This window comes from Egretta garzetta, unplaced genomic scaffold, assembly GCF_000687185.1.
Source record: "Egretta garzetta isolate BGI_Z169 unplaced genomic scaffold, ASM68718v1 scaffold32, whole genome shotgun sequence".
Classification (NCBI taxonomy): Eukaryota; Metazoa; Chordata; class Aves; order Pelecaniformes; family Ardeidae; genus Egretta; species Egretta garzetta.
Genome location: NW_009259035.1, coordinates 1,622,080 through 1,640,410, shown reverse-complemented (window position 1 = coordinate 1,640,410; position 18,331 = coordinate 1,622,080). Strand labels below are relative to the sequence as shown.

At 44.5% G+C, this 18,331-nt stretch overlaps 1 protein-coding gene across 1 annotated transcript; it reads right to left on the bottom strand.

Annotated features, from left to right (window-relative positions):
• Nucleotides 1-3,102: 3,102 nt before the first annotated feature.
• Nucleotides 3,103-18,209, bottom strand: REST (RE1 silencing transcription factor). Its single transcript, XM_009634838.2, has 3 exons — nucleotides 17,279-18,209; nucleotides 11,689-11,772; nucleotides 3,103-8,578 (listed from the first exon to the last, which is right to left on the bottom strand). The coding sequence occupies exons 1-3, from the start codon at nucleotides 18,177-18,179 to the stop codon at nucleotides 6,864-6,866; spliced, it is 2,700 nt and encodes an 899-aa protein (XP_009633133.1). The 5' UTR covers nucleotides 18,180-18,209; the 3' UTR covers nucleotides 3,103-6,863.
• Nucleotides 18,210-18,331: the final 122 nt, after the last annotated feature.

Genomic DNA, 18,331 nt, shown 5'->3' with positions numbered 1-18,331 from the left:
TTTTCCTGTGATTCACAGCTTGTTATTACCTATAAACTTGCCCCTCACCAGCAGCTCTCTTCACTGATCTTGTAGCTAAACTGCTGGGGGTTGCCCAACACGACTGACGCTGGAGCAGAAACTTGATGGTGGGTCCGTGCCCTGGTGGTGCATTGACCTGTCCCGGTGGTTCCTCTGGTGGCAGAGGAGAGCTGTGTCCATGCAGGTCAGCCAGCAGCATCCTAAGACACCAGGGGAGAATTCTTGACAGGCTGCTGTTGAGGATGAGTTGATGGTAACGTGCCGTGCCATATATTGGGTGCCATGGTGTGCCTGTGGCCACACCTTGGAATTGTTCTGTGCCGCAGGTCCCCAGTCCAGCCTCACCAGGCAGCAATGAATCAAGAAAGAGGAGAAAAAGGGAAAAAAAACAAAAGCCCTGAAACCATCAGGGTTGTTCTGGCCAGCTCTGAGCAGGCCCAGGGCTTAGTGCCTTTTGGAAAGGCTAGAGCAGGATATGAGCCCTTTATTAACACCAGGACCCCCAGCACAGCAACAGGAAAGGGGATCAGCCTTCTTTTTTGGTTTCCCTCCATGACTGCAGGGCTCGAGGATGCTGAAAAAATAGTGCAAACAGCCAGGCCAGGTGAGAGGGCAGGCGAACGCGTGCTCGCTGCGGGACGCGTGCTATGCTGCGAGTGTGGGGTGCGTGCCCTGCAACGCCGCGGCGGTGCGTTCGGTGTGTTGCACAGGCATGTGCTGTGCTGCCAGCGTGTGGTCCTGAAACCAATGCTTAAAAATTACTGCCCCTTGGCAGTTTCCCCTCCCGAGTCCCTTCTGAAGGCAGCACGCACCTGCGCCAGCACTGGGGAGGTGGTCCTGCCGCTCTGTAACCACTCAGGGCATTGCCAAAATTCCTGTTCCCCACATGCCCACGAAGGGTCCGGTCGCCACCTTCTCACCCAACTTTTTGCCACAACTCTCCTTCATCTGTGATGGAAACCAATCCAGCCACAAACCTCACCTTATCCCCTCACCTCCAGCACGCCCTCTGCTGCAGATGACAGCAGTTTTGAGTCCTCTGACCTCTCCTTTAGGAGACCAAGAATGGCCCCTTCAACCAGCCCGTGGGCACGGGACAGATTCAGCCGCCTGGCTTGAGCCCGAGGGTGGCAGAGCACTGCCACAGCACTGCCCTGCCGCAGGTCTGCTGCTTCCAGCAAAGGAGGGAGATGCAGGGAACTCAATTTACCAAGCTTAAAAATACAGTCTGGCCAAGGGAAGGGTTTTGCCCTTCTAGAATTAGTTTTTCCTATGTGTGGGTTATACTGTACATGAACAAGGTAAAGCCACTTGTGTCAGCATGGCTAAGCTTTAAAAACAAACAAACAAACAAAAACCAACCACCAAACCGAAATCAGGAACCTAGCATTTCAGCTCCTTCAGAGCATCAGCAAAGCCTGATTAAGGCAGCTGAATTAAGACATGAGCTTGCTCTGTTCCCATACAAGCCAGCAGGAAGCTAAGCCATCCCCCACTTGGGCTAACTCACCTTTTGGGCATCTCGGTGTCTGGGCAGGAGCTCACGCTGGCCTGCAAGGTACTGCGAAGCCATGTGCTTGTGCTCAGCTACCCAGTTCTGTAGAACAACAACTTAGCATAAACTGGCTTCTAAGCGTGTTTTCAGCCTAGCTGGTTTGATCCTGGCTTTCTATCAGGAAAAAAACTAGCAGGTTTTCTGCCAAGGAGCTAGTCAAAGGATGACCTGACTGCAGGTTGAAGGGAAAATGGTTTCTCAGGTTGCCAAGCCACTTGCATTCTCTCGTTTCGGCTAGCTTGTCCCCAGAGCACCTTCCTGGGGGTGGGGGGCAGCACTAGGTGGTGGTGCAAAAGGCAGGACCTCCTCTTGATCCTGTTTAAATCATTAACTTACACAACACAGGCAAAGGGGCCCACAAGCACCCAGACCCTGCCATCTCTATGCCAAGCTCGCAGAGCATCTCCCTTGCAGCCCATGGGCAGGCTCGGGTACCACTCCTGTTCCCTGTCCTTACACCGGCTTTATCATAAACTGCATACACACTGTGCACAAGACCAAAACCTGCCCCTTGCCCAGGTGATGACAGCCCCTGCCACCCTGCAGCCCTCCCAGGCCATGCCCCACGGTAGCGGTGCATCCTGCTCTTTGCTGCTCGGCCACTAACTGCGTGGCTCAGAAACCCAAATTCTGATTGACTGACTAAGACCACCTGGGGGGGGAGGGGTATTACTTATGAGAAAACATTTAATCAGAGAAGACGAAAGCTCACTTCTTAGGCAAATTTTTCAAAGCTGCAGCAGCTGCATATACAACTATCCCACAAGTTCATCGAGCGTTGTTTACCTCGATCCCTTGGCAAATACGAATTGTTCTGCATTAATAGGAGGCAAGGATGGCCAAGCCCCAGAAGGTGGGTTAGCAGCACGGGCTCAGGTTTTCAAAAAGGGCCAGGCTGGTGGAGAGATGAAAAGTCACCCTTGCAGGCTACACAGCTCTCAAGACATTTTCAGTATCCATACAGATGGTATCATAGCCTTAGGGATGATGGGTGAGCTAATTTTTATAAACCTCCTGTTAATTCCCCAAATGCGACAGCACCAGAGACCCTTTTGGAATGCAGAAGGAATTGCCACCTGCATTACCTCTGAAACTCAAATTTAAAAGCCGCAGCTTCCCTCAAGTTGCATTTCTCCTCACGTGGCAGGGAATATCCATTTCATGCCCGTCGGGCCCGTCCCACCAAGTCACAGAGAGGTCCAGCATTAAGTTTGACCCTCGTCTGTATGCGTGCATCTCCCACCTTGTGCTCTGCCCTCAGTGAAGCAGGCAGGGAAACGGATATTGTAAGTTGAAAGGGAAAAAGAACCCATTTCTGGAGCTGCCGCCCCTGTCTGCAGTCAAGTCTGCGTGTGCACGCACGTGGCATCAATGTAACCGGCTCCCCCAGACCGTGCTGGCTGGAGGTCTTGAAGAGTTCCGTCAGTGATGCTTGCACCGCTCCTGCCTTTAATTACAAATGGCTTTCATAGCCATTAATAAGTGGGCGATAGAAGCTGCTGGTTCCTTAATAAAGTTTATTTAATCATAACTATGCTTAGGAAAATACACTTGTAAGGTTAATATAATGCAATTTAGTTCAACTTTATACTACGTTTTGGACAAAAGAGTTCTTATACATGTTTTAGGTAAAAACAGGATGTACGCTCTGGCTTGTTTTACATCTATTACAAACGTAGAAAAGACTGTCATGCACTACAGTAGAGAGAGCATGAAAAAAAAATTACCTTTGGTTTAATTCAGAGAATACAAGTATTGCACTGTAAAAGCATCAAACATGGTGCAACTAAACATCATAAACACGTTCTCATGCCAGCTTACAAAAGTCTGTTAGCTAGTGTAATTTTAGAGGGGGAAAATATATGTACATATAAAACAATTCCATCAGCTATTTGGATTCTGTTAATATTGTATGCACGCCACGTATCTACATGACTGACATTCAAGAGAACTCTTGAATTTGATTTAATACCTTTCAGCTACATTAAATCTGTTGAAATCAATGACGTTACCCATACCTTAACTGGCCTGTCAGCTGTGAAACATTATTCTTCTTTAAATGACTAAAGTTCCAGCCTAGATCACCAAAATCCAGAAACAGCAATTACGATACTGTGGATTATTATTAATGCCTAGCTACCCACTTCTAGATCACTTCTCAGGGCAGTTACTTTGAGTGTACGGATCCATACAGCAAAAGCCCCAACCACCACCTTGCTCAACCCAGGGCCGGCAGTGTAGGGCTATCAGTGTGCTAATCCTTCCCACCACCTACTGGAGGTGGAACACTCGTACAGGTATCATTGCCAAGAAACACAAAAATGCTAGCACTGGCAAAAACAACACAAAATAATTTAAGAATATTGAAAAAGACAAAAAAAAAGAAAAGGTATTGTTTAAAGGGAGATACAGCAATGTAAACCCGCTGTATGGGGTGGATTAGCTGACCTGCACCCCCCCTCAAATACTCAGTATTAGCAATGTCTAACATTTTAGTTACACATAATGCATTACATCCTTGCTGCTTTACCGTAACATACTCCCAAGCCTTGGTCTTAACCAAGCAGAGAATTCCAACACAGTTCTGCACCAACATTAGGTATTTCAGGACATTGTTGATGGGTCTCAGATAGAAACAATTAACTTTTCTTCTTCTTAATATGTTAATAATTTATTTTCAGTTTCTAATCTTGTGGTAAGAAACACTGCCGAACTGGAGCCGACTGTCGTCTTCAAAGAGCTCTTGTCAGATCATGCATTGAAACCTTGACCACTTCACAGAAATGTGCAGCAGAGCATCTCAGAGAACCACATCTTTGTTTTCATCTCATAGAGAGAGATTTTAAGTCAGTCAACATCATTATTTTCATTTAAGAAAAAACGAGAAAAATTATCAGGCCAGTCCACAAGGTATTTGAACACAGCTGAAGTCCTTGAAGTCTCTCACGAGATGGCAAAGGCTCCTCGCAAAGATATGAAGGGAGCTATAAAACCTCTACACAGTACTGGAATTCCCAGCATCTGCTCACATCGCTCACAAATGGTGGCAACATAAAGGAAACACTATTATGAAGAAAAAAAATACATCTAAGACTACTACAACTCGTTGTTTAGGAAAACAATTCAACTAGGTTTATTTTCTTAATGTTTAACATAAATATAGTTGCAACTTGATCTTCAGTTGACAATGATTGTCGCAGCCAAGGTAAGGATTGAAGACTATCTAAGCAAACAAAAACTCACTGTACATTATACAATTTATTTCTGCCACGAGGGATGCCTTCCCTCTTGAATCTTTGGCCTCCTATTACCAATCTCTCCCAAAAGCAGAGCAATGTAGCATTGTTGCTCTCTATTCATTCAAGGCAGTGGGTTTGTTTGGAGGGGAAGATGCTGCGGGGACATGCAGAGAAGAATAGGGTTTATTCCAGAGTTTACATTGAGAGTACTTGCCATAAAGTGCTCTGACAAATACCGTCTGAACTCCTCAACTGCACTCTCCAGATAACACCTGCCTCCAAATTTGCTTCTTTGGAGTTGACAACCAGAGAAGCTGCCCCCAGTCGCTCCCACGGGACAGGCGGCTAATGACTGTCAGAAGAGCGCACTGAGGCGACGGGAGGGTTTTGCTTTTTCCTGACGGTTTGGATTTTGTTTACCTTTTGCCACTGGCTGGCTACAAGCAGTAAGCATGCGATCTCTCTTGTGTTTGTGTGTGCCAGAAATTAAATCTGTTCAGAATTAAAAACTCCTGGTATGACATTTCTTGCACGTAGACCTGCCTGAGATGACAATCCGATCACTTATGTGTTTTGCTCTGCATAGAGGCAGGATGATTTTATTAAATGCAGCTTGAATGAATAAGGAGCAGGAATTCCTACAGTTTTTAATGCCAGGTTTGTTGCTTACCAGTTGATTTACCTTTATTTGTATTTTTGGTGTGTGAGATGTTAAGATTTTGATGAACCATATTTCTATCAGTGCTACTATTTTGTTTTTTTAAGAATCATGTGGACTTGCAGAATCTGCAGACCATTTCCATTGAGAGCAAGTATTTTCCTGTCTGGTGATCGCAAATTACAAATTAGAATTTATTACTCTGTACGTGTAGTCAAAATATCAGAAGTGGCGTTTCCATGATAAAACAAATCCTATAAAATAGTGTTTTGAAATTGCATTGATATTCTTTTGCTCAAGAATTATACCATTTTAAAGCCAGTCAAAAATACATAGCCAAGCACTTAATAATTTCAGCAACTTCATGCACAACTAATAAGACCCCGGGAAACAAGAAAAATCTTCAGTAAAGAGCATCACAGAAAACTGTTTCGTGGTAAGCAACGAATCTGAATGTTTCCAAGTAATAATAATAAAAAAAAACAACGTACACAAACAAAACCAAACATGCATATATAAAGTGTACATGTACTGCACAAGCGCTATTCCTAAAGGATTAAACTGCATAGGTAAAAATCGAAAACAATGTGCAATATTTTAAGCCCTTAAAGCACAATAAAAAAAAAAAAAAAGCAGAAATTAAAAATAACAAACTTGCTCCCCCACAACAAAGCCGATTACATATCATAGTCATTAAGATATTAATCAAGACAGAGGTTCTCCAATCAAAAGTTGGAAGGACTACTCCTAAGTTTTGGCTCACCATTCATGCTTAGGGGATCTGAAATGTACGTTCACAATTATAATTATCTTAAACAGTTATGTTCATCACTAGCCAACTTTGATTTCTTTTACAAAGTGCTCTTTTATTTAATAGAAGCTATCTTCCTGGTAGAAAAACCATCAAGTAGTTTAACACTTTGAACATCAAGACACACCAAGAAGAACCAGAAAAAAAAGGGGGGGGGGGGGGAAGGGAAGAGGGGAGAGAGAGAAGGAGTTGGCTGCTAGAACAAAAAGCAACTAATGCCAATGGCTCTATAAACATCCAACTTGTGTATTGTTAGCTACATTCTTGTTCCTAAAACTCAATTTATAAAAGAACTGCATAGGCTAATAGACTAGAAGCTTACACTGACTTCACAGAACACAGCTTCATACACCCTACCTGCCTTCTCTAATTAAGAGATCCAATAGTTAATGAGTTCACCATTACATAAAGAGTTGTCAAAAAATATTTTCAACTTAAAAAAACCAAACAAAAAACAAACCAATGCAGACACTAAAACAAACCGTGCTTAAAAAAAAAAACAGAAAAAAAATCTACAATATCTGTACATAAGCTGTATAAGATCTTACAAAAGAAGATTCCCCCAAACCACAGCTATTTCTACTCCTGCCCTTTTGTCGCCTTCTCAAGGTAATACACGTTGACTAAGTGGCGATTGAGGTGCTTGCTGTATTCACCTTCCTTTTTAAATGAGCGGTCACAAAATATGCACACATAGTTCTCCCTGGCCACTGTGGTGCCTGCAGCTCCTTGTGACGCCTTTGGACTCGTTTCTTCTTGTACGGAGCGAGCACCGTTTAATCCCGAGTCATCGCTTCCTTCTGATATGTTGTCACTTATGTCGCTGCCTTCGTGGCTGTGTATGCCCTCGTCCTCATCCATTTCCTGAGATTCATTCACTGCTGTGTTATCCGGAGATGATAAGGAGGCCAGAGCAACTTTAGGGCTTTGCATACACCCTTCTGGAGGCACAGGTGCCGGCAAGGAATCTCCTGTTGGCTCCGTTGCCGGCAGGCACGTCTTAGTCAGGTCCATTGGCTCTGAGTTATTCACAGCTTCTGCCATGCAGGTTTCTGCCATGCAGGTATCCTCTGGCTCCTTCTCAGGTGCCAGATCTGGTACCACATCCATGGGCACGTCCAAGCTTTTTTCAGAAGACACTGCATGGGAAGATTCCTCAGGGCAAGTGTCCTGCCCTCTGTCCGCCTTTCTCTCCTCTTCTTCACCAACAGTGTCTTCGCTCTCTCCTGCTGCAGCAGGCATTTCTTGGTCCTCTACCTCAGCTTCTGTGTTTGCATCCTGAGCTGGCAGACAAAGCTGCCCTGGGCCTTGTATGCAGCTTCCTTTGGGATCGGTGCTCTCCCCCTTGAGAGCATGGCCACCATCGTTGTTTAATGCCGCCGTGTCAGTGGGATCGTCCTCCTTCTGGACGCTGCCCTCAGTGTCAGGCTTCCCACATCCATCCTCTTCTGTGCTAGGACACTCGTCTGGCATCTCCTCATCCTCGATCTTCTCCTCATCAAGTTTACTGCTTCTCTTACCGTGCTTATTTTTCAGAGCTTTCTTTTTTCTGTTTTTCTTGAGGCAAGAATTTTGCTTTTTAGGCTCCTCCTCTGGTACAACGTCACTTTTTTGAACTTCCTGGCAGTCTCTGCGTTTAGTTTCCACTTTCTTTTTCTTTTTTGTTACTGCTGAGGTATCATTTGCAGGCTCTTGCTTTGAGGAAGTTACTTCAGCCTCTGCTTTTCTTTTGATCTTTGTTTTACACATTTTCTCAGTATTTTTCTCAGTTTTAATATCTACCTCCTTGTTTTCTGAAGCTGATTTCCGACTTCTGGTTGTCACCTGGCCTGCAGAAACATTGCTCGTCGGTTTCTTTTCCTTTGTCAAATTATCTTTTTTCTCCACTTTCACAGTTTTCTCAGTTTTCTTCGCTGCTGAATCTCCTTTCGTTTGTTCCTTCTCCGCTTTGTCATTAATGTTCTCAGAAAAGTCAGCTTCGCTCTTTTTAGTCCGTAGCTTCACCTTGGAAACATCCATGGTGATGTCAGAACAATCGGGATGCCTCGATTTGATGTGATACTGCAGGTTACATTTTTTAGATGCTGCATAATCACAAACAGGACAGAGAAACTGGCGCGGATTGACGTGGAGCTCAACGTGCTTTTTGAAATTGCTGCGGTCAGCTGTTTTGTAGTCACAGTGTGGGCAAGTCAGAGGCTTCGGCCCATTGTGAACCTGCCTTGCGTGACGAGTTACTTCATGCTGGTTTGAGGCCACATAGCTGCACTGATCACATTTGAATGGCTTCTCACCTAAGGAAGGAAGGGTGGAAGGGAATGATGGTGATTATTAAGCACGGGGGGTGCGGGGGAGAAATCACTTCCCACTAATACAGATACAGAAATATGAAACTCAAAAATTAAAAAAAAATCCATGCGCCTTTAAAATTAAGTAAAGTCAACATAAGAAATCCACAAGTCACAAACACATTCACAAGACACCAAGAACAAAATACAAAAAAAAAAAAAAAAAAAAAAAAAAAAAAAAAAAAAAAAAGAGAGAAAGGGCAAGGTTTGGGAGGAAGGGGATCCAAAACCAAACAAGCAGTAACAACGTCACAGGTTCTGGCTATGCATACATACCGGCAGAGATCTCTCTACAGTAATATTAGCAAATGGAATCCATACCCAACTGGTCCATTGAATGCATTGTAGAAAAATGGAAATGTAACATTTGATGAATAGCAGTTTCACACAAACGTTTCAAAAAAGTCCAACTTTACATAGATTTAGCATACTTCATGTTTGCATTGAAAAGGAAATGAGGGAAAAGGAGCTAGCAAAACCCAAAGCACATGAAAGGGACACACTGCTCAGATGATCTTTACCTCTGATAAGTCAGTTCACTGTTACAGTGTCTCAAAACACATGATGTACTGGCTGCAGGCTACTCTTGGCAAGCCTACCATATGCAGTCCAAAGCCATCATATTACTACCAAAATCTGGGTTTACAGTTTTGCAATGACTCTTGCAGAAGTGTTCCCGAAATGTTCTGCTTAGTGCAGTGCCACTGCAGCAGAAGTGGCTTTCCATTTACACATCAAAGCAAATAGGAAGAACAGTTCTAGCGCAACAACTCAAGTCCAGAAATACTTGGAGAACATGTGTGCATGTGCAATTTCAGCTGAGCAACTTGGGATACTCCTGAGCTCTGAACCAGCATCTCAGAACTAACCTGCAGACCTAATGCATGCCGCTTCCTAACTACGTTGGAAATCCACTCTGGCCCCTTCTGCTCAGGGTACTATAGTACTTCTCCCCCCTCTGCAGCATGGCTCAGGAGGCCAGAGCAGCCTGCAGTGAAGATGGGGTCACGGTGACTGTGGTGTCTCTTTGGGTGTTAGCCACGTGGCTGATCTGCAACGCCCTCACAAACTATAGAAAAGGCTGTGCTGCCTCCCTGGCAGGAAGCACAGGTACACTTGTTTCAGAGTCTAGATCATTCCACACCTGCCTGCAGCATCTCTTCATTATTTAAAGAAGGGTTACTTTGATTCCCTGTCATCTTCGGCCTATCTTTTTTTCCTTCCTTCCTTTTTCCCCCGACTTCCTGGTCACATTTTCAACAAGTTTAAGCTTGACGTGCTACACTGCTCATCCTTCTCGCAAGCATGGATCTTTACTGCCTACACTTCGAGGAACAGTTCCATGTTACACAGAGGGGGGACAAGAACAGCCCCTCTCTTACGTACACATGAACAAGCTGTTCTAACTGCACAGAGTGCTCAGAGGTAGCTGCAACAGGGTAACTCAAAGGTTGTTATGTAAAGAGTTTGCGTCCATCACCTCTAAGTCCAGGGGCTTTGTTGCACAAGTGGAATGGACATGTACCAAGATGGCTAGGAATACAGCTGTGAAGTAGGCTCTAAACCACTGTCATTCACTATCTGACATCTGAAGAAAGCTCCAGCACCTGTTTGCCTTAAAAGGCCAGCCTAGGAACTGCAGGAGTCCAGAAATTGCCACGGAAAAGGTTCAGCTGCCTGTGCAATGTGGCAAGACATGCAATAGAAGTTATGAGAGCTATTAATAAAACAACCCTGATAGCAAGAGTCCCATGTGCACTCCCACTTCTGTCAGCACAGCTCATGCCCTCCCTCCCTCCCAGACCTTTGAGTCAAGGGGCAAGGGCAGATCCCACTCCTCACCTCCTTCGGATTTGAGACTTCTTTGCACAGAATAAGAGAATAAGATGTTCATGAAATCGTTTCCGGGCTCAGTATCAACCAAACCATTTGCAAATTCACATTTAGCCCAGGGGTTCAGCCAAAAATTATTTTTGTTTCTGGAAGCAGAACACTTAATTCACAAAATTATCAAACCAAAATACTGGCATAATTTTAAAAGCTGGCTATTTTTAATGGGTCCAAACCTCCCATCCACAACAAATAAAATTGCCTGCCTTCTGCTTTAAATGAAAAGCCTCATCTATTGAAACTGAAACAATTACTGATCAGGAGACTTTCACTACTGTTTGCTAGGATTAGGAATTCTCCTAGGTTTGGTCAATGCAGATAGTAGAAAACAAAAAGCACAGGCTAAGATCTACGTGAACTCCCCTACATGGGTCACAAAGGACAACCGTGCTTGTGTCTAGCATGCCTATGCTGTTGCAGCTCACAAAAATGCTATTAATTAATTCAAAAAGAGATTTGCAAGAGAGAGACCAGATGTTTGTAACACCACAGCCTATGACTAGTAATGGGAAATAAAGGCTAGTGAAAATTGCTAATTTGGCTTTTAGTGCCACAAGACTGAGTCACTTGTGAACACCCTCGGAGTTTGCTTTTTTTCTCCTCTGTGTCGCCTTGCCATAAGCACACACTATTTTACGTCTTTCAGTAACACTAAGCAAAAACTAAGGGTTCCCTCAGAACCCCTGGATGAGATGAAAATGCAGACATCAGAGAGGAGAGATTCAGCTGCTCGAAGTTTTCCCAGCTTCATTGATTTGAACAGAGTTACGCCAGGAGACAGAAGAGAAGAATCTGCTCCTATATCATCACAACATTGTATTTGCTAATGGATTACTAGGACTACTGGAACAGCCCTACGAACCTCAGAACGCACCTTGGAAAGTAAAAGGGAAAGAAAAAGATATATGCCCCTGTTACCACTTTTATTAATGACACAGCATTTTCTTAGCAGGTAAAGACAACCCTCCCTGATAAAACAAGAGCTAAAGCTCAGGCTGTACTGGACGACATCTCACACAGAACTGGGCAGCCCACCCTAGGTGGCCCTGCTTGACGCGGGGGGCTGAACCAGATGAGCTCCGGAGGTCCCTTCCAACTTTGACTATGCTGTAAGTCTGTGGACCACCCCCTTTTCCTGAGTCATGCTGCTGCCGCCCCTTACCAACCTGAGTGGGTGCGCATGTGCCTGGTTAAATGGGTCTTCTGAGAGCTGGAATAAGGACACATAGCACATTGATAGGGTCGCTCTCCTGCAAAAACAAACAGCAAATTAGTTATTGCAACACAGCTGATTCCCAAACTTGGTTACCGAGCCATACACTGAGGCTGTCACAGATCCCCAAGTTGTATTTGAGGGCACATTATCTCTTGGTAAAGGGCCACAGTGAGAAGCATATGCCTGAGCTGGACCAGCGCAGTGTGTCATGCCTTATGAACGCGGGTAGTGAAGGGGCAGAATGTGAGAGGCACATCCTTGTGTCCATCTGGGGTCAGATCATAACCTGGGGCAAAAGGTGATTAGGACAGCCACATTTAGGAAGCCCTAAGCCACCAGAACTGACTTTCCTACAGTATTTTCTCCCCAGCACTCTTGAAGGTGCACAAAAGACACAGACCCTGTAAGAAACCAAGTATGTTCTTGCTTCTCACAACACCTTACCTGAAACCTCCATGTTTAATTTGGATTAAGATGGGGAGCAACCACCCATTCAGCGCAGACCTGCATTTGCCAGAACACAAGCACAGATAGACACTGGGTCTCTAATTCTGAAGTTTTACTGGCAGAGTGAAATTAGCTTGGAGCGTGGAAAAGCATGATGCCCTTGCTCAGTGAAGCTATGCTGCTAGCAAAAGCTCAAGCGTAGCAGCAACATTTATTTCTGAAGACTCAAATCCCTCTGCCTGCAGAGTTATTGTTTCTGGAGAACTAATGGAAACTAACCTGTCACAAATTAGGTCTCCACAAGGGACAGTTAGCTTGTGTAACTAGCAGTACAATGATACTTGAAAATCCTTTTCAAGTGAAGACAAGCCCCAAATAAAGGCAGACAGTTTTAGAATTAACATCTGTTCGGCAGGTTCAGATAAGTACCGTCGGTGTCTGCCCCAAACTGCGAGCACAGCCGAGAGATCTAGGCTGCCTTGTGTCCGCTACGAGTTGTAAAAGCACTTTTTAGTCTAGGGTGGATACCCCCAACAGAAGAGGGGAGTGATGCTGGGAAGGGAAAAGTAATATTTATTATTCGATTTTAATATTTATTCAAGTCATGGTCAGAATTACACTACAGCATCTTGCTCCATCAGTTGAAGCATACGACCAATGTGCTCTCCAAATCACTGAGACCTGGACGTCAGCAAAAGCCCTGTGTACAGGCTGTTTGTTCACTTTCAGAGGCATAGCTCTATCTGCAGCAGCAAAGACCTTCATCTATCAGTGTGTGATGGGAGGCTCCACTGCAGGACTTTGCCAAAATAGCGGTAGAAGCGGTCTTTGTAATGCAGACTAATCCCACCTTTCTTCCTCCCATCAAACATTTAGACTACATTCTTGATTAGGTCAGCAGTTTAAAGGTAAATTCACCCTAACAACCATACCCGCCTCCCTCCCTTTCCAGTTAAAACAAGGTAGGAGATTGGTGCAATACACACAATAAGATTAAGTCATGTACAAGGGAAGGGTAGATCTTTTGTTATAAGGCCTTACAATCTCAAAATATGTGGCCAAAGGTCCTGGAATATTCAGCCATGTCTTCTTCCCATTACCTGAAATTTCATATCTTTAAAGCTACCTACAATGTTAGGAATGTGCAAAAGGCTTTCTGTCGGGTGTATGATATAGAGCACAGCAACAAAACGTACTAGATTTAAAGTATGATGAATGCAACTAATTTGAAGTGTTATTGCCACTTGAGAATTAAATGCCTGACTACATTGTAAGGGCTGTCTTATAAAATGCTATTCCCCAAAGGATTTTTATTGTAATTTTACAGGCTCATTATATGCAAACAAGCCACCAAAAAAACCTCTCCACAAGACACTTGAAGAACAAGCACTGACCTAGCAAAAGCTTAAGCAGGCACTTAACTCTATGCAAATGCACAAACAGACCAACATCAGTGAATGAGTTGAAGATCATCTTGTAAAGCTTTTCTTGTAATGCTATTAAAAGTTCTGTCTGCTTGAAATGAAACTGCTTCCATCAAACTTCCAACTGAGTGGCAAGCAAGGAAGATCCCCTATGACAACCAAAATTAAAAAAAAAAAACAAAAAAAACAACCAAACAAAAAACCATGACAGCCCACAGCTAGGCACTGAACACTGCGACTACTTACTTATATAGCCCTGCAGATGATTTTCAGCTAAGTTTTCTACAAATTGCTTCCAACAAGTAAAATGGAAAAAATTGAGAACAATGCTGCACTGTCTTGCACATAGTATGGTTCCAGGATCAGCAGATGGGATAAATCAAGTCAAAACTTGGTCTAACACTTCTAATGTGCACAAACGAGTCCAGGTAGATCTGTCCCTGACACAAAGGGTCCTTTCTGCCCCATCAGCAGAGGAAGGGACAGCCCTGAACATCTCCAGCCACCCCCTCCTGGACAGCAGACAGGCTCTTCCAGATGTAGCTCTCTCAGCTGACAAGCTTATGACCATCGGCAGGGTCCTTAAACCACCCCTCCCTTTGCTCAAGGGCCCCCACATTTGTCAGAAGCCTGCCACACCAGCACTGTCACAAGCCACAAGTATCTTCCAGTACAGGGCGGGTTCATGGACACCTGCTTTCCAACTGGGATGCAAGCAGCAGGCAAGCAGATAACCTCCCGCCAGCCTTCCTGTGGCCCCCCAAACATGCCAAGGATCGGTATGTCTCCCACCATGCAAGGTACAAGCAGGCAGCCCCCCTCCCTGCTCCTGGCCATGTGCTCTGGCATTTGTATGTGTCCTCACTAAGTCGATTCAGTTCACTAACCAGCAGAAAACCAAGCTGGGGAAGAGGAAAGGAATATTTTATTGCCATTACAGTGAGCTGAAACAACCAGTCCCAGGATACAGGGACAAAACTTGAGACTGCCTTTCTCCAGCAGCAGCAGCAGCAGGGCGTTTGATCCAGTGAAACTGCACTCCGTACAGAGTCAGTGTTTCAAAAACTGGACGGCTCAAACAACACAGCAGAATCCAATTATCTGCTAGGAGGCATTTTCCCACACAGAAAAACAGCAGGTGAAGTACAAAAAATGGGAGAGAGAAAAAAGTATCTATCCAAAATTATTTAACCTATTAGCAATAAGGAAACTAAAGAAACAAACAATACCAACTTTCTTATTATTATTCTGAACTCATAAAATAGGAAGAAAAAACTATAACCCAAAGATATTTTAGTATTATTCAGTTTTTATTCAATTCAGTACTTTAACAGTCTGCAAATACTTTTGACTATAGAATATCTGTGGGTGTTTTTTCTGGTTTTTAGGGGGGGTTATTTGTTCGTTTGGGATTTTTTTGTGCATTAGGGTTTTGTGTTTTTTTAAGGCAACTGATTACAAATTAATACCAGCAGAAACGTTTAGCCTGGTGTATAAATATACCTGCCAGTAGCTTATTCATTCATCTAATACTCTTCCTTTAGCTTTAACACTCTCCCCCACAAAATCAATGTTACCGGAAACAAGGCGCATTCCTAAATGAGTCTACTAACATATTTGAAAGATTTTTATCAAGTGAGAACTGGCTGAAAGACCTTAACGTTTAGGTAAGAGCCAGCAAAGAAACAACCACTAAGGTGGACTAAAAAATGCTGAAATCATAATTACTCATTTCAGCTTAATTAAAATAATGAAAAGACATGGCAAACCAAAAAACCAGAAACCTTGACTGCACCACTATTTTTAAAGGAGACAAGAGGAACTGGACAATATCCTATGTAGTTTAACATGCTTGATTTTTTTTTTTTTTCCTGATTTTAATACAGTTCACTGGTAAACTGGTCAAATGCGGTGACAACAGAGCACTTCCTCAGCAAACATGCTTTCATGGTGAGCTCCTGTAAAACTCAACAAGAGCTTTCAGAGATCAGAGGGGAGGACCTAATGTCATGTACAAACACAAGCAGGGATGAATTTAAAGTCAAGACAAATGTAAAACACACAGGCACCACAGCATGGGCTCACATTTGACCACAAGTTTCCCGGATGATTTATTTTGTTTTCTCCTATTATTCTGTCATTTTTACCTGGTCTCTTTCCTGTTATCTCCCACAATACACACAAAGGAAACAAACTGGAGGATAAACCACACCATTTTCCTAACACATCTCACAATAATCTTTGTTCACTTGTTTAGGAAAAAAAATACTTAGACGGGTCTGATTTTTAAACCAATGGTATCCTCTAAACAACGGCACGTGGCTATTGTTAAAAGAAGAACATGCCTTAACGTACAAAAAATCCCAGCAGACCCTCCCAACCCCGTCAAAGCAGACACTACAACGTGCTGATGAACACAAACTCCCGCACACTTGAGCTCAAGCCCAGCCCCGAGGCCTCTGGAGGCCGGCCCTCCCTTTCCAGACAGCTGCAGACAACTGAACCGAAGCCTCCAAACCATTCATGTCACTTGCTGTGACAAAACATGACTTCAAAGGAGAAATTCCCTAGTGTTTTGCTCAGCCGGCACAGCCTACAATACAGGGGAACCAAGTCAGGTCAGCATGGCTAGAAGATGGTTACAAAGTCTGCCCTCAGAAAGCCTTGACAAGGTGGAAATAAAAACTTCTGAGAAGCCACAAAAACGGTCTGAACTACCCTCCTGCTTCCACAAAAGGCATCGGGAGGCAAAGCAACTGTACCTCACTGCCTGAAGAGACGAGGCAGCTACAATGTCCCCTCCTAGGAAGAAGTTTGGGTATGCTTCAGGACTCCCCAGGTGAGAGGCTGGTGAGGTGCTCTGGTACCACTCAAGGTTATTTCTTAGATCACCTGCAGCCCCAGCTCACGGGAGGGCAGAAACGCTGGAAGTCCTCAGATTCCTCTTGGTGTAAACCAGAGTCAAAAGGGGCCTCGCTTTTCCTTGAGCTTACAAACTGACGTTAGGAGAAGACAGGAAATCAGGCCAAAGACTCCCTCGAGGGCTTCCCATGGGCCAACAGAAGTATGTGTCTGCTGCTAGCTACTGGAGCGATGCAGACCTTAGAGAAAACGAGGCCCCTGTACATTAAGAGGAATTAATTGACTAGGACCACTACTCAGCTCTTACTCGGAGGCTGTAGATGCGGGAGGGCTCCTTTTGCACGTGTGCATTGTCTCTTTCTTCTCTGTAATTACAGCTTAGTCAAGCTTCAGCTCGGTCTGAAGGCACCGCTTTCAAAACTACCTATGTGATTTAGACACCTTTTGTCAACCTGCTTGTTTTGTTTTTACAGTACATCAGGCTTCCGTGTTGCAGACCCTGACAATCATCACAGGCACGCTCCGTTTGCTCCTCTTCAAAAATAACATTGCTAAACAGGATGCTGCCCGTCTCCTCTCGGGCCCCTGATGTTAAGTGATTTTCTCAGTCCTCTAGGACTGCAGTGAGGAGCTCAAACCAAATCCATGCTTCCGTATGAGGCTTTGACCTGGTAGTACCAAGAGGAGAGCGTAGAGCTTTATCAGGGTGGAACAAACTTTGCAAATAGAAGACTCTCGGCTTGCTTCATTCATCACAGTTTCTCAGTACTCATACCGCGCTTAAATTAAAAAAGGTGAGAGACTTACCTGTGTGAGTTCGAATATGTTGAATATAATTGTTCTTCCTGTCTGAAAAATAGGAGCATTGTGAGCAGGTATACACTTTCCGGGGAAAATGATTTCTTAGGTGTTTCTTCCAGTGATATTCACTGACGGTAGTATAAGTGCATATGGTACACTTGTAGACTCTCTCATTTTCCCCTGCTTTGTTGTGGTGCTTCAAGTGAGCCAGATAGTGATCATATCTGTTAGTGTTATAGCCACAACGATCACAACGGATTGGGCCCTTAGAGAAATCCACCTCTTCTGCGGTGCAAGAATCAGAGTCCTTCACCTGGGCTTGCTTTTCTGCATTTTCTTCCACAAAGAATTTCTTGGCGCTGTGAACCCTGATATGATGCACAAACTCCTCTTCAGACTCTGCCTCGTACTGGCAAGGCTTACAACGAAACGGCTTGCTCTTCAAGCTCTTAGATTTGTCCTCTGTGCTTTCTGGAGTACCTGGTGCTTCCAATGGGACATCTTTGTCCACGCTGGGAGTCTTAGGAGGGGGGCAAGCAGCTGGACCTTGGGTTTCCACACTAGGAACTTCAAGAGAGCTTAATTCCACATTTTCAGGTGCCTCGCGGTCAGTCTCTGCAGCCTGGGTATCTTCCATGCCCTCTCCATCGCTGTCTGAGAAGTTGCTGTCCCCCACCGTTGTCAGCTCAGCCATTTGTCTCTCTTCTCCAACCAGGTAATCGCAACAGTTGCCATTGACTTCTCCGGTCAAGGCCACATTTGCCAACATAATAAGCTGAGGAGCTGCCAGCTCAGCTTTAGAAAGGTCATGCAAGTCATACATGTCATTGGACAATGCCATACCGATATTAGCACTGCCAGGAAAGAGGCTGTTCCCACCAGACTGTCCCAGCACTTGCGTTGCCATGGCAGTAATTCTGTTGGAAGAGAAACAGAACACCGGGTAGCAGAAAAGCCTCCTCTGCTTTGCACTGTCCAAGCAGCCCCCCAGGTAACACCAGAAAATTAAACCTCTTCACGGAGGCACCGGGGCAGCGGGAGGCAGAACCCGGGCTGAGA